Source organism: Perca flavescens, chromosome 5, assembly GCF_004354835.1.
Source record: "Perca flavescens isolate YP-PL-M2 chromosome 5, PFLA_1.0, whole genome shotgun sequence".
NCBI lineage: Eukaryota > Metazoa > Chordata > Actinopteri > Perciformes > Percidae > Perca > Perca flavescens.
This window is the reverse complement of record NC_041335.1, coordinates 40,882,262-40,898,798: the sequence shown is the minus strand read 5'-3', so window position 1 is coordinate 40,898,798 and position 16,537 is coordinate 40,882,262. Positions and strand designations below refer to the sequence as shown.

Genomic DNA, 16,537 nt, shown 5'->3' with positions numbered 1-16,537 from the left:
CTTAGTGTCTGCTGATTCTTCATAACGTTAGCTTAGTGTCTGCTGATTCCTCATAACGTTAGCTTAGTGTCTGCTGATTCCTCATAACGTTAGCTTAGTGTCTGTTGATTCTTCATAACGTTAGCTTAGTGTCTGCTGATTCTTTATAACGTTAGCTTAGTGTCTGCTGATTCCTCATAACGTTAGCTTAATGTCTGCTGATTCTTCATAACGTTAGCTTAGTGTCTGCTTCTTCTTCATAACATTAGCTTAGTGTCTGCTGATTCCTCATAACGTTAGCTTAATGTCTGCTGATTCTTCATAACGTTAGCTTAGTGTCTGCTTCTTCTTCATAACGTTAGCTTAGTGTCTGCTGATTCCTCATAACGTTAGCTTAGTGTCTGTTGATTCTTCATAACGTTAGCTTAGTGTCTGCTGATTCCTCATAACGTTAGCTTAGTGTCTGCTGATTCCTCATAACGTTAGCTTAGTGTCTGTTGATTCTTCATAACGTTAGCTTAGTGTCTGCTGATTCTTCATAACGTTAGCTTAGTGTCTGCTGATTCCTCATAACGTTAGCTTAATGTCTGCTGATTCTTCATAACGTTAGCTTAGTATCTGCTTCTTCTTCATAACATTAGCTTAGTGTCTGCTGATTCCTCATAACGTTAGCTTAATGTCTGCTGATTCTTCATAACGTTAGCTTAGTGTCTGCTGATTCCTCATAACGTTAGCTTAGTGTCTGCTTCTTCTTCATAACATTAGCTTAGTGTCTGCTGATTCCTCATAATGTTAGCTTAGTGTCTGCTGATTCCTCATAACGTTAGCTTAGTGTCTGCTGATTCCTCATAACGTTAGCTTAATGTCTGCTGATTCTTCATAACGTTAGCTTAGTGTCTGCTGATTCCTCATAACGTTAGCTTAGTGTCTGCTTCTTCTTCATAACATTAGCTTAGTGTCTGCTGATTCCTCATAACGTTAGCTTAGTGTCTGCTGATTCCTCATAACGTTAGCTTAGTGTCTGCTGATTCCTCATAACGTTAGCTTAGTGTCTGCTGATTCCTCATAACGTTAGCTTAGTGTCTGCTTCTTCTTCATAAAGTTAGCTTAGTGTCTGCTGATTCTTCATAACGTTAGCTTAGTGTCTGCTTCTTCTTCATAACGTTAGCTTAGTGTCTGCTTCTTCTTCATAACGTTAGCTTAGTGTCTGCTGATTCCTCATAACGTTAGCTTAGTGTCTGCTGATTCCTCATAACGTTAGCTTAGTGTCTGCTGATTCCTCATAACGTTAGCTTAGTGTCTGCTTCTTCTTCATAAAGTTAGCTTAGTGTCTGCTGATTCTTCATAACGTTAGCTTAGTGTCTGCTTCTTCTTCATAACGTTAGCTTAGTGTCTGCTGATTCCTCATAACGTTAGCTTAGTATCTGCTGATTCCTCATAACGTTAGCTTAGTGTCTGCTGATTCCTCATAACGTTAGCTTAGTGTCTGCTGATTCTTCATACGTTAGCTTAGTGTCTGCTGATTCCTCATAACTAGAGATGGCCCGATACCACTTTTTTGCTTCCCGATACCGATTCCGATACCTGAACTTGCGTATCGGCCGATACCGAGTACCGATCCGATACCAGTGTGTCATATATTTTATTATGTTTTAACAGCTGTATACTACTATCCCTGTATGGATGTGATATAAATTCTATCTTTGTTGTCTGTCTGGCTCAGAAACATGAACAAACACAAACAATGAATGCCGTAGAACTTTCTTTTATCGTCCAGTTTGACAGTCAGTTATAACAAAAAAAGAACATAAATAAACTACTTTAACGTAGATTTTCTTTAGGGCTTTATTACATGGTATCGGATCGGTGCATACACTTCAGTACTTCCCGATACCGAAACCAGCGTTTTAGGCGGTATCGGAGCCGATACCGATACTGGTATCGGTATCGGAACATCTCTACTCATAACGTTAGCTTAGTGTCTACTGATTCCTCATAACGTTAGCTTAGTGTCTGCTGATTCCTCATAACGTTAGCTTAGTGTCTGCTTCTTCTTCATAACGTTAGCTTAGTGTCTGCTGATTCCTCATAACGTTAGCTTAGTGTCTACTGATTCCTCATAACGTTAGCTTAGTGTCTGCTGATTCCTCATAACGTTAGCTTAGTGTCTACTGATTCCTCATAACGTTAGCTTAGTGTCTACTGATTCCTCATAACGTTAGCTTAGTGTCTACTGATTCCTCATAACGTTTCCACTTTTGTCTTCATAAAAACTCAGTTTTCAATCTCTCCTGTCTCTCTCTCTTAATTCAATTCAATTTGCTTTATTGGCATGAACAACAAAAACATGTTGTTGCCAAAGCAGTTTACAGAGAATACATATAGTACATATCACATATTAAATACATACAGAAGGTGTCACACACATATATTCTATACAGTGTCATTAACATACAACATACTACATTACAAAACAATTACATAACACAATGTAATACTGAACAGTTTTGTACAATCTTATAGTAGTGAGTCCCTCAGATACATATTTAGCTGCCAGTGGGGCTGCTGTCCCTTCTCCTAGGAGGACTACCAGCTTCTCTTCTCATCTTAACATTCGTAAATTTGCTATTTTGTTGGCTATTTTTCCAAAGTGTGAGTCTCTTAGTGAAGAGAATTTTTTCACAGTGGAGGAGGAAGTGCATCTCTGTTTCTATACCCTGTTGAGCAGTGAGCACATATACATTCCTCTCTGGGCAGCCATGTCTGCCTGAGTCTTAGGTCTGACTCTCTCTCTGTCTTGCTGTCTCTCTACTAACCTGTCTGTCTGTCTGTCTGTCTGTCTGTCAGCTGCTGCTGAAGGCCGTGTCTCGTTACGGAGAGAAGGACTGGTGGAAGATCCGCTTCGAGGTTCCTGGACGCACTGACAGCGGCTGCAGAGACAGGTGAGAGCTGATTGGACAATAGAACAGCCCAGTCTGGATCTAAAGAGCTGATTGGACAATAGAACAGCCCAGTCTGGATCTAAAGAGCTGATTGGACAATAGAACAGCCCAGTCTGGATCTAAAGATGGCTGTCGTGTCTCCACTAGTGAACGGAAATGTTGGAATTGTTTAAGAATAAAGGTCCCTGGAAAGCTGTGTTTTTATTGTGTGTGTGTGTGTGTGTGTGTGTGTGTGTGTGTGTGTGTGTGTGTGTGTGTGTGTGTGTGTGTGTGTAGGTATTATGACTGTTTAAAGGCGGGGACAAAGAAAGGTCCGTTTGACCAACAGGAGAAAGACCTGCTGAGACAGCTGGTGGAGAAACATGGAGTCGGTAAGACACACACACACGGAGAGACACACACATAGAGAGAGACGCACAAACACACACACAAACGGAGAGACACACACATAAAGAGAGACGCACACACACAAACGGAGAGACACGCACATAGAGAGAGACCCACACACACAAACGGAGAGACACACACACACACACAGAGAGAGAGAGAGACGCACACACAGACACACACACAGAGACACACCCACACCTACCTCAATTAAACAGTAAAGCCTTTGTGGGAAAAAATCTAAATAGTTTTTTTTGTGTGTGTGTGTGTAAGGTCGCTGGGCGAAGATCGCTGCAGAGATTCCTGAGCGTTACGACGCTCAGTGTCTGAGAGAGTGGAGGAAACTGAGCAAGCCTCCACCACCTCCACCTGCTCAGGTAACCTCACCTGCTCAGGTAACCTCACCTGCTCAGGTAACCTCACCTGCTCAGGTAACCTCACCTGGACACAGACTGTAGGCCCAGTGACTCTGTGTTTAATTAGTATCTCTTTAAAGGCCCTAATATTCCTCTGGTGTTCCTCCTCTCATTCCCCCTGCTCTGGTGTTTCCCCTCTCATTCCCCCTGCTCTGGTGTTTCCCCCTCTCATTCCCCCTGCTCTGGTGTTCCCCTCTCATCATTCCCCTGCTCTGGTGTTCCCCTCTCATTCCCCCTGCTCTGGTGTTTCCCCTCTCATTCCCCCCTGCTCTGGTGTTCCCCCCTCTCATTCCCCCTGCTCTGGTGTTCCCCTCTCATTCCCCCTGCTCTGGTGTTTCCCCTCTCATTCCCCCTGCTCTGGTGTTTCCCCTCTCATTCCCCCCTGCTCTGGTGTTTCCCCCCTCTCATTCCCCCTGCTCTGGTGTTTCCCCCTCTCATTCCCCCTGCTCTGGTGTTTCCCCCTCTCATTCCCCCCTGCTCTGGTGTTTCCCCTCTCATTCCCCCTGCTCTGGTGTTTCCCCTCTCATTCCCCCTGCTCTGGTGTTTCCCCCTCTCATTCCCCCTGCTCTGGTGTTTCCCCCTCTCATTCCCCCTGCTCTGGTGTGTCCCACTCTCATTCCCCTGCTCCTAACTTTAACATGGTAACTACCAGCAGTGGGCGGAGAGATTAGTTCTTCTACTGGAGATAAAAACACTTGGTGCTCTCTCTCTCTCTATCTCTCTCTCTGTCTCTCTCTCTCTCTCTCTGTCTCTCTCTGTCTCTCTCTATCTCTCTCTCTCTCTCTCTCTCTCTCTCTCTCTCTCTCTCTCTCTCTCTCTCTCTGTCTCTGTCTCTGTCTCTCTCTCTCTCTGTCTCTCTCTCTCTCTCTCTCTCTCTCTCTGTCTCTATCTCTCTCTGTCTCTGTCTCTGTCTCTCTCTCTCTCTCTCTCTCTCTCTCTCTCTCTCTGTCTCTCTCTCTCTCTCTCTCTCTCTCTCTCTCTCTCTCTCTCTCTCTCTCTCTCTCTCTCTCTCTCTCTCTACGTCTCAACAGAAAGATAAAAGAGCTCCAAAGAGCCGCAGAGTGAAGAGGCCGAGGAGGAAGGCTGGGCCGGCCAGGAGGAGAATCCGGAGACGCCTGATCAAACTGAAGGAGGAGGAGCTCAGTGTGGAGGAGAGCAGCGAGGACGAGACCTTGGTGATCGAGTACATGGACAGTGATGAAGAGGAGAAGAAGAAGAAAAAGGAGGAGGAAGTGCAGATCAGCGAGGAGGAGGAGGAGGAGGAGGAAGAGTACATCTTCCCGCCCATGGAGGAGTGGATCCCAGCGGAAGAAGCTCAAACTAACAGCTCCCTGAGCTTTCGACCGGCCGAGTTACCTTCCTCCGCCGCCGCCGCCGACAACCCCGTACGCGTGCGCTCGACCATCGTGGGCCAATACGGTCGCTCGGTAATCGTCGGGCCGCGCCCCAGACAGCTGCAGTGGGAGGGTCACCACGGCAACAGCGCCACGACGATGACGATGATGATGGTGACTCGGAGCCAGCTGCAAACGCACCTGCAGCGCCAGGCGCAAGAGTCCTCCGACGGCAGCCGAGGGAAGCTCCAGATCGACAAGAACAACCCGCTGGGTCGAGTGATGGACAGACGCCTGGGCTGCAGGCTGCAGGCCGCCGTCACGCCGTGGATCGGTTACCTGCTGATCCACGCCGAGGGGGAGAAGAAGAGGAGACGCAAGGCGACGGCGGCCGACGCCCTGAGGCAGCGAGCGGAGAGGAGGGAGGACCGCCTCTCCACCCCCTTCTTCCTGCTCCTGCTGCAGAGCCAGAACGTGGACGCCTTGGGCTGCAAGGAGATGATCGAGCAGCGCAGGAAGAAGGGGCGGCCGCCCAGGGGCGGCGTAGGCTCGCCGCGCCCGCGCCCGCGGGCGGCGGCGCCCACACGGCGGGGCGAAGACCGTTGCAGAAATACTGTATCAGGAAACCATGAAGGAGGAGCAGCAGGAGCTGGACCTGCAGGTTAGGGTTCTGCTTGTTTTATGGTGGTGCTTGTTTCCTCACCACGTGTGTGTGTGTGTGTGTGTGTGTGTGTGTGTGTGTGTGTGTGTGTGTGTGTGTGTGGACGGTTTGTGTGTGTGTGTGTGTGTGTGTTATGTGTGGAGAGTGTGTGTTTTTGTGGGTGTGTGTGTGTGTGTGTGTGTGTGTGTGTGTGTGTGTGTGTTATAACGTGAAGCACTTTGTGTTCCATGACTATTGATGTGTTGATATGTATTGATATATGATTAAATTGCTCTACAAATAAAGTTTGATTTGATTGATTGCAGCACCAGCTGATCCTGAGTCAGCTGCAGGCCCTGCAGCAGCAGCAGCAGCAGCAGCAGCAGAGAGCTAAACAGAACCAGCTGCTGCTACAGCAGCGTGCACGACAGCAGAGACCTGCGCTCCCCTCTCAGAACCCCCCCGGCTTTCTTCTTCAGGTGCCTCCGCAGATGAATCCTAGGATGTTGTTTCGTCAACCTGTCTTCATTCCTGTCACGCGACCTAGCGCTCCCCCCATGCAGTTCATGTCTCCCTCGGCCCTGAACAGACTCGTCACATCTCCGTATCCTGCCCGTCCTGCGTCTCACCCACTGGGTGTCCCTTCTTCTGTCACTGTGGTCCCAATGCGCCTGAATGCCACATCCACTTCCCCTGTCTCCTTCCGCCAACAAGCTGTAGCTTTGACTCCAAACCCTGTCCCTGCTTTGGCCCCTTACCTTGCCCAGCAGCATGTTTCTGTTGCTTCTACGCTGCCCGGTCAGCACGTTGCTCCCTCCGAATCCACTGCCTCCGTCGCCTGCCCCAGTCCGTCTAGCTCCATCTCTAGTTCATCCAAACGGGGGAGGAAAAAGGTGGCAGAGGGTGAAGTGGCTGGTAGCAGCAGTCAGAGTGGGGAGGATATGAGCGGGGCAAGCGACGGTGTGGACGGGGCAAAGGACAGTGAGATTAAAGATGGAAGGAGGATTCGGAAGCCGAGCCAGAAGGCCAAAGCTCTGCAAGAAGCCATCGTAGCCAGGGTAACTGCCTTTTGTTAGTCCGACAGTTTAATCTCATTAAATGCAGGCATATAAAGCCCAGTCTAGACCAAAGAATCAGGACGAGAGGAGTGTAAACTTTAGTCGAGACAAGACGGTGTATCATCTGCACAGAAAACACTATGTGCACTTCCGTTCTAACGTCAGGTTTTTTTGTAGCTGGATATCATTTGTAGCATCTTAAAATATGAATTTGGATAGTGATAGGGTTTTTAGTAGTGATGAAAGTTGGTATTGTAATATCCCCAATTAAATCAGAATCAAATCCATTCGGGAAATCGGTGGCGATACCCAGCCCTATTTAATTGTGCACATTTAGTTATGAATCAAATAATTTCAATGTAAATTCTTAATATGATGTAATCTGTCTGTCTGTCTGTCTTTGGTTCCTTTCAGACTGAAGCCATCAAGAAAGCTGCTTCATCTCCGCGAAAGAAAGCTCCGCTCCCGAACACAAATTCTCCTCCGACAGACATTCCTGTTCCCTCCCAAACAGTCCAAACAGTCCTTCCTGTTCCCTCCCAAACAGTCCAAACAGTCCTTCCTGTTCCCTCCCAAACAGTCCTCCCTGTTCCCTCCCAAACAGTCCTCCCTGTTCCCTCCCAAACAGTCCTCCCTGTTCCCTCCCAAACAGTCCTCCCTGTTCCCTCCCAAACAGTCCTTCCTGTTCCCTCCCAAACAGTCCTTCCTGTTCCCTCCCAAACAGTCCTCCCTGTTCCCTCCCAAACAGTCCTTCCTGTTCCCTCCCAAACAGTCCTTCCTGTTCCCTCCCAAACAGTCCTCCCTGTTCCCTCCCAAACAGTCCTCCCTGTTCCCTCCCAAACAGTCCTCCCTGTTCCCTCCCAAACAGTCCTCCCTGTTCCCTCCCAAACAGTCCTTCCTGTTCCCTCCCAAACAGTCCTTCCTGTTCCCTCCCAAACAGTCCTCCCTGTTCCCTCCCAAACAGTCCAAACAGTCCTTCCTGTTCCCTCCCAAACAGTCCTTCCTGTTCCCTCCCAAACAGTTCTCCCTGTTCCCTCCCAAACAGTCCTTCCTGTTCCCTCCCAAACAGTCCAAACAGTCCTCCCTGTTCCCTCCCAAACAGTCCTCCCTGTTCCCTCCCAAACAGTCCTTCCTGTTCCCTCCCAAACAGTCCTTCCTGTTCCCTCCCAAACAGTCCTCCCTGTTCCCTCCCAAACAGTCCTTCCTGTTCCCTCCCAAACAGTCCTTCCTGTTGCCTCCCAAACAGTCCTTCCTGTTCCCTCCCAAACAGTCCTCCCTGTTCCCTCCCAAACAGTCCTTCCTGTTCCCTCCCAAACAGTCCTTCCTGTTCCCTCCCAAACAGTCCTCCCTGTTCCCTCCCAAACAGTCCTTCCTGTTCCCTCCCAAACAGTGCTCCCTGTTTCTTCAGAAACAGTAGTGCCTGTGACCTCGTCCCGGTTGCCCCTGAATGCCACAGCAGCCTGCTCTGATAGGAGTGTGTCCTCAACTCATAACCTCAGTTTAGCACCGCCTGCTTCCTCCACAATAAGCCTACTTCCTTCTTTCCCTAAAGAGCATGACTACACCTTTATTAATCCTGGGCCTACCCCGAGTCAACGTGGCTCAAAGTCCATTCAACCGAGCGCTGACCCCGGCTCCAACAAGCCTCCCCCGAGGGTGGAGGAGCAGCCGCGCGTGACAAGCAGTCAAGAAGACCAATGTGAGAGCGAGACAGCTGCAGGCGGGAGCCAGAAAGGAAAGAGAACCCGGAAACCGACTCAGAGGGTCAAAGAGCTTCAGGAAGCCACTCAGGCGAAGGTAAGAAGGGTGTTTCTGTCCCAGCCACCTGGACAGTCAACCCGTTCTCACGAGAGTTCGTGGAATGGTCACGTTATTCTTAATCTGTTGATACGTGTTCACAGGGATGTTTTTGTCGGGTTTTTTTGTGTAAGCCTGCACGAAAATGGTCTATAGGGAGATTAACGGGGAAAGCAAACGCCACACCCCGTGGGAGGACGCCTCACACGCCGGGATACGACCGCAGGGAACGTGCGACAATAACGGGACGGTTAACGGGGAAACAAAATGCCACACGTGGGACGCCATCCCCGGCCTCCTGGGTGAAAGTCCTGAACCTAACCAACCTTTTTTTTTTTCGGCATTTCATACTACTACTCGCTACCGTAGACTTGCTGTGACCACGACATATGCTTCCCATTTAAATACGTTAGTTTCCATTTTTTTCATGCTGGCCACCACGAAAAAAACAATATCAATAGATTAAAAATAATGTGACCATTTCACGAACTACCGTGAGACGGGGCTGTAGTAGGGTTGGGTAATGAAACCCTGTGTCAATGTGTGTCTTAATGGTAGCTACCGAATGACAAATCAGATTTTGTTACCTCATCATTATTATTATTATTATTATTATGATGTAAAAGAGACTCTGGCAGCTAACATTGCCTCACTCCACCCATTTTTTTTTCTTTTTTGTGTCCAGGTTGAAGCCAAGAAGAAGAAAGTTTCTGCGCCTCCTCGGGAGAAGCGCCCTTGTAAGTCTCGCGCTAAAAAGAAAGTTACGGTGAAGACCGAGCCGGCGATTCAACCCCGCGGCTTCCGCTTGCTTCCCAACCAGTCGATGTGGGTCATGACCCCCGGGGGTCTGGTCCAGCTGACCGAAGGCCCTCAGCCAGGCCTGCAGCTGGCGTTGCTACCAAACGCTCCACACGGGAACGTTTTGACCCATCCGGTCTCGCCCGCCACGCGATTCGCCGCCGGCAGCCCGCAGTGTACCGCACCCCAACCCACCACTGCTGTGTCTGTCCCCTTAAACCGCCCCTTTATGAATCAGCCACAGCTCCTTCCTGCCCCGCCCACCTCTGCCTTCAGGCCCCACCCACCGGCCTTCATCCTGCACCCGGTCTCAAACCCCCGTCCCTCCCTGCCTCCCCCTAAACTCTTCCTGCCTTATAAAGGCACAGTTGCAGTGGACCCGAGGGCGCCCCCTCCCCTCCGGCGGGAGGCGCTGCAGTTCGACCCCTCCCTGATGTTCCTGGAGCCCAAGGAGGCGGTGCAGGGTTGGCTGAGTGGTCAGGGAGGCGTGGTGGTTCCTGGACTGAGCGTGGCTCTTCCCTACCTGCCGCCCTTCGTCAGCAGTCTGAGCACGCTCAGCGCGCTGCTCCGGGCCAAGAAGTCTCTGACCAAATCCTTCCTGAAGCTGCTGAGTCAGCGCTCCCAACCCCGGCGCCCAAACAGACCCGGCAGCTGCACCCAGAGGACATCCAGGCCGTCTCCAGACGTGCCGGACTCCACGTCTGACCTCCGACCAGCCGAGGACTCTCCAGGTAACTCGCCCCACAGCTACGTCTACCACTGCAATTAACAGATATTTTCACAGTGGATTCATGTGTGGATTCTCTCCTTTTTCATATCAAAAGTATGTTGTAAAACAGGGGTCTTCAACGTTTTTTAAGCCAAGGACCCCTTAACTGAGAGAGAGACGGAGCAGGGGCCCCCTGCTACATATATTGTATACAATGAAGTTGCATATTAAACTGGGTCTACTATAATGTGTAGGGCAGCCTAAAGCCTTTATATACCTTTTGGCTATCTTAGTGACTACCTTACCTATAGGCCAGTTAGCCTATCATCAGTGCGTTTGTTTCACAAATAGGCTCATTTATATTTGCTAATGATATTTATGATTCATGTTAAGACATTTTAATTATTTAAAAAACACTTGAAAATTAACAATAGTTTGGCGGCCCCCCTGCAGTAACTCTGAGGACCCCCTAGGGGTCCCGGACCACCTGTTGAAGATCTCTATTGTGACTCAGTATTTTATTACAGGAAAAAATCAAATGTATACAGTATACAATATAGTAGAAAATACAACAATTACACTTAACACAATACAACAACATACAACTATACACTTACATTTCAATTATTATATTCAGGTCACCTCTCTGTATTATAGACGTATTATATATGGTATGGCTCTGTTTGATTTCTTTGCTCATTCCACAAAAGTATCCTTTTTGAAGCACAGGTGTCAAACTCAAGGCCCGCGGGACAAATCCGGCCCCTCGCAGATTTTGATTCGGCCCCCCATATCAATGTAGGTTCCCAATAAGTTTTGGCCCACCCAGTTTTTGTAGCTTTGTCCGACGTTTGTCACTTTGTTTTTGTCGCCTTTTCCCAATTTTTTGTCACTTTTCCCAAAGTCCTTTTCTGTGGCTTTTACCGTCGTGTTTGTTGCCATTTTAAATTTTTGTCACTTCTTCGACTTCTCTTTTTTTTCTTTCTATGGTGGGTAAGGAACTTTTCTCCTGACTTTTTTAGGGCTTTTATGTTGACCAACACCTAAGACAGTATATGAGACACATATGAGTCTCAGTCAAAGATATTTGACTTTTGCGATTAAATCAAATAAACTAAACATGTTTGTCTCTGGATGTGATTCTCATTTTCCACTGTGGCCCTAAAGCCGAGACACACCAGGTGGTGGTGGCCCAGTGGATATGACCCGTGCCTTTGGTGTGGGAGACCTGGGTTCAATTCCCACTGAGATACATCAGCCAATGTGTCCCTGAGCAACTGCCAGCAGTCGGACTCAAATGACCAATCTGATTGGTGGAGAGCTAACCAGGAAATGGGGAGCAGGATGAGTTGACTAGAGTCTCTCAAAATCTGATGAAAATCTTCTAAACTGACCTTTGTTGATCTGAAATGAAGACTGACACACACACACACACACACACAGACAGACAGACAGACAGACACACACACACACACACAGACACACACACAGACACACACACAGACACACAGACACACACACACACACACACAGACAGACAGACACACACACACACACACACAGACAGACAGACAGACACACACACGGCCTATTTCTCTCTTCAGATGTTTCCAGAAACACGTTCCAGTGAACTATTTTAGTCCAATATGAGATCAGATTCTGAACGAGACGCCATAACAATAATAATAATAATAATAATAATAATAATAATAATAATAATACATAAGTTTTATATAGCGCTTTACATGGAACTCAAAGACGCTTTACAAACAAAAGAAACAAACAAACAAGATGAGTGATTTTTGTAAATTATGGATAGGTCAGTTGAAACAAGTGAGTTTTGAGCAGTTTCTTATAGGTGTTCAGTGAGTCCGAGATGTGGATGGGGAGTGAGTTCCAGAGGGTGGGGGCAGCTGGTGCAAAGGCTCGGTCCCCCAGAGTTCGGTGGGTTGATTTGGTGATGGGTTTGAGGAGGTTTAAGTCAGCTGGGCGAATGGTGCTGTAAGAGGTCTGTGAGGTATGGAGGGGCCAGATTATTGAGAAGCCAGACCCATGTGACTCGTTCGTCCAATCAGCTGCCCGTTTTCATTTTTGGGCAACAGCACAGATTAGCACCGCCTGTTGCTATGGAGACGTATCAGGTCTCGTCTCTTCGGTGTTCTGAGGAACTTTCTGGACCAACTCAGGAGGCTGATCAGTCCCACTGGCTCTACTGCTGATGGTCGGCCGTCTGGGTGGGGGGTCTGGGCCTTAAGATGTTATTAACTTGTTATAACTGAGATGTTATTAACTTGTTATAACTGAGATGTTATTAAGTAGTTATAACTGAGATGTTATTAAGTAGTTATAACTAAGATGTTAATAAGTAGTTATAACTAAGATGTTATTAAGTAGTTATAACTAAGATGTTAATAAGTAGTTATAACTGAGATGTTAATAAGTAGTTATAACTAAGATGTTATTAAGTAGTTATAACTGAGATGTTAATAAGTAGTTATAACTGAGATGTTAATAAGTAGTTATAACTGAGATGTTATTAAGTAGTTATAACTAAGATGTTAAGTAGTTATAACTGAGATGTTATTAAGTAGTTATAACTGAGATGTTAATAAGTAGTTATAACTGAGATGTTAATAAGTAGTTATAACTAAGATGTTAAGTAGTTATAACTGAGATGTTAATAAGTAGTTATAACTAAGATGTTAATAAGTAGTTATAACTGAGATGTTATTAAGTAGTTATAACTAAGATGTTAAGTAGTTATAACTAAGATGTTATTAAGTAGTTATAACTGAGATGTGGTCTGGGCCTTTAGACATTGAGTTAGACCCTTCTGTTTTAAAGGAACATTTAGAACAGATAAAAATCGTGATTACATATTTTAATCCATTCTCAGTTATGACAACAGTTACAACGTTGTGTGTAAAGGCTTTTTTCCCTCTTCTGCAGCGGGGTCCGTTAGCTCCGCCCCCCCGCAGGATGACGTGGACCCGGCGGAGGTGGTGGCGGTGGCGCGGCGGCTGGTGGCGGAGCGGTTCTCCAGTAACCCCGCCTACCAGCTGCTGAAGGCCCGCTTCCTGTCCTGCTTCACTGTCCCCGCCCTCCTGGCCGCCCTGCAGCCAATCGGAGAGAAGACAGCCGGCGAGGACGAGGAAGAGGAGGACGAGGTGGACGTGAAGGCGCTCAAAGAGAGAGGAAGACGCCGGAGAGCAGAGGCGAGTCCAGCAGTTTATTTAACAACATCAACCCTAAATTACTTCAACTAAAACTCAAATTACTCTTTATTTTATTTTATTTTATTCAGCTGTTTTAACCTGCAGATCTAGCAGAAGGTTTTAGTTTTTATTTAGTTAGTTTACTCTAAATATTGGTCACTGCTTATTTCCTTTATAGTTCACTACACTGAACAACATTAGAAAGGCAACACTTTGGTTTTTGCCCCCATTTCTCATGAGCTAAACTTAAAGATCTAAGACTTTTTCTGTGTACACAAAAGGCTTATTTCTCTCAAATATTGTTCACAAATGTGTCTAAATCTGTTAGTGAGCACAAGGTAATCATCCACCTGATTAGAGCGCAGGATTATTGCACAGGTGTGCCTCAGGCCGGTTACACACCGGCTGCGTGGCGTGTCTGTTTACATTTGGGCTCCCATGGTAACCGGTTACGGTTACGGCGGCGTGTTGGAAGAGTTTCCGGGCAAAATAGAATAGGAAAAGATGTGTATATGTCGTTTAGACACAAATACATATTAATAAATGACATGTTGATGTTTGAAAGTCTCGAGGTTTTGATATAAATGTAATTTAAAAAAAAAAGAAAATAGATTTTCTAATATGTCAGCTGTCAATCCAGAAGGAAATATTCTGGAGCCTTTTTTGCCGTCAATCCTGCTGACGTTGTCTTTGCTGTAATCAGATCAGAATATATTTATATATTTCTGTTTATGGGAACCATCCATGTGTCAGACAAGGCTAGCAGCAGCAGCAGCAGACTCCTTTCTGGTGGGAAAGACGTAGAAAACGCCACGCAGCCAGTGTGAAGCCGGCCTCAGGCTGGACACAATAAAAGGCCTCTCTGAAATGTGCAGTTGTACTGTATTGGGGGGGGGGGGGGGTCAGTATCTGGTGCAACACATCTCCTTCCCGTAGAGTTGATCAGGTTGTTGATTGTGGTCTGAATGTTGGCTTAACGATCCTGAATCAGACTCTTCTGGTGTGTAGCACGTGTCAAACTTAAGGCCCGCGGGCCGAATCCGGACCCTCGCAAAGGTTTAACCGGCCCGCAAATCAGTTTGGGTTCATGATAGATCTCGGCCTCTAGACGTTTTTACATTTGGCAGTTTTTCCGACTTTGAGACTCAGAAATTGCCCCAGAATCAGATACTAATTCTCACATTCAGGCTGTGAAACAGGATGCAGGTTTTAATCTTTGATTTGCTGAACTCTGTGCTGGATAAAGAACTTTTTTTAGGGTTTTAGATCAACCAAACTGTAGTAGGAAGACTATATGAGACATGCAGTAATACAGTCACAAATATGACATTTTTATGTTAAATAAAAACATGTTCATAAACTCTACATCTCTTAGAGAAGCTGAGTTTGACCCTCTGAGGACGAAAGATGCTCCGGCAGATTCAAACGATGTTTGAGGGAACTCTGACTCCAAAAGCGATATTACAACATTTCATTTCAGACAATTATTTAGTAATTTTATCATATATGACCTAAGACTTTGGTACACTGATTTCAAGCACTGAAACAACAACACATCACAAGTTAACCTTTGTGTTGTCTTCTGTCCTTTTTCCAACGTTTTAAATTGTTAAATTTTTCTTCTACACATTTTCAGCGCTTATTTCTACGTCCCATATTTTCTGATATAAAACAAAAATTTAAATCGGGTCACTTTGACCCGAAGTCAACACAAGGGTTAAGGTTTGTTTTTAAAAGAGATTTGAGGAATTTCAAAAAGCAAGAATCAACGTTTCAGCTTCAGGGCCAAACGATGTCTTCACACATCGCCCTGGGACCGATGTGGGTCAAACACATGGGCATCAGTTACATACAAATACCCTAAAAAGGTGGATTTAAGAAGCTATGTGAAAATGCCCCGAGACCTCCGAGGGTTACCACTCCTGGTGTAGAGGGATGGGTACCGAGGTAATCTGGGTTCCTCCTAACTTCCTGCATCTGAAACAGATGTTCCAGACAGCAGAAGCCTCGCTGCACAGGACGCTAACTAATGCTAACGTTACAGCTGGCAGCAGCTAACGTTAGCCTAGCGCCGGTAGTCCAAACGCGGCTAAATGCTGACAGCTTAATGCTCTGACTGTGTCCAACAGTCTGCAGCTAAAGACACAGAGAAGACAGTATGTTACATTTATAATAAGTCATTTTAATTTGACCATATGGCCGCAGCAATAGTACTGCTATCGATATGCTACCCTCATCATATTAACAGTGTCAACAGTATCATGAAATAAAAAAGGGAAATTTGAGATAAAAATGTCTTTAAGAACATGAATAACTTCCTAAGTTAGAATAATTTCTGCTTTCTGCTAACACATATAGGATTTAGTCGACTAATCGATTAGTTGATTTAATTGACAGAGCTGTGAGCTTTGAGAGGTGGTTAAGACTAGAAAAGCACAATATAAATGTAGTTAATTAACCATCTGTAAAACTGAGTTTCTCCACAATTAATCCTGCAAAAGCACCACTTTAAATCTTGTGTTTACCATAAATGTGCTCAGAAGTTTCTTGGAAATAAGTAATTAAGCATGAATAAGCATAAAAAATGACTAATGGACTAAAGAACTCTTAGTCGACTGAGAGGTGGCAGCCCTACTGGTTTCAGTCTTTGTTGGTTCGTGCATGTATTTGACTCTGTTTGTTATCTAATCTGCAGAGATCTTTGCTGCTGTGTGACGGGTCCGGAGCCTCAGCCAATCACTTCTCAGGAATCAACAACCGCACACCGGACCAGAAGGTCTCCGTCCAATGAGAGCTCAGATCTCAACCTCGTTACACATGTTGGAGGAGTTCAAACAACCGACCGTTGGTCTTACAGAAATGTTTTGGTCTCAGATCTCATTCCCCCTGCTCTGGTGTTCCCCCTCTCATTCCCCCTGCTCTGGTGTTCCCCCTCTCATTCCCCCTGCTCTGGTGTTTCCCCCTCTCATTCCCCCTGCTCTGGTGTTTCCCCTCTCATTCCCCCTGCTCTGGTGTTTCCCCTCTCATTCCCCCTGCTCTGGTGTTTCCCCTCTCATTCCCCCCTGCTCTGGTGTTCCCCCTCTCATTCCCCCTGCTCTGGTGTTCCCCCTCTCATTCCCCCTGCTCTGGTGTTCCCCCTCTCTTCCCCCTGCTCTGGTGTTCCCCTTCCCCCCCTGCTCTGGTGTTCCCCTCTCATTCCCCCCTGCCCTCTCATTCCCCCTGCTCTGGTGTTTCCCCTCTCATTCCCCCCCCCTGCTCTGGT

The 16,537-nt window shown here is 46.7% G+C and overlaps 1 protein-coding gene across 1 annotated transcript in view; it reads left to right on the top strand.

The window, feature by feature from the left end:
• The window catches only part of snapc4 (small nuclear RNA activating complex, polypeptide 4), a 34,619-nt gene extending 18,436 nt beyond the window's left edge, over positions 1 to 16,183 (top strand). The window contains 10 exon segments of the mRNA XM_028579241.1: positions 2,827 to 2,921; positions 3,198 to 3,292; positions 3,582 to 3,685; positions 4,756 to 5,601; positions 5,642 to 5,719; positions 6,025 to 6,756; positions 7,171 to 8,553; positions 9,239 to 10,082; positions 13,010 to 13,275; positions 15,971 to 16,183. Coding sequence (XP_028435042.1) covers positions 2,827 to 2,921; positions 3,198 to 3,292; positions 3,582 to 3,685; positions 4,756 to 5,601; positions 5,642 to 5,719; positions 6,025 to 6,756; positions 7,171 to 8,553; positions 9,239 to 10,082; positions 13,010 to 13,275; positions 15,971 to 16,066 — 4,539 coding nt within the window. The 3' untranslated portion in view covers positions 16,067 to 16,183.
• Positions 16,184 to 16,537: the final 354 nt, after the last annotated feature.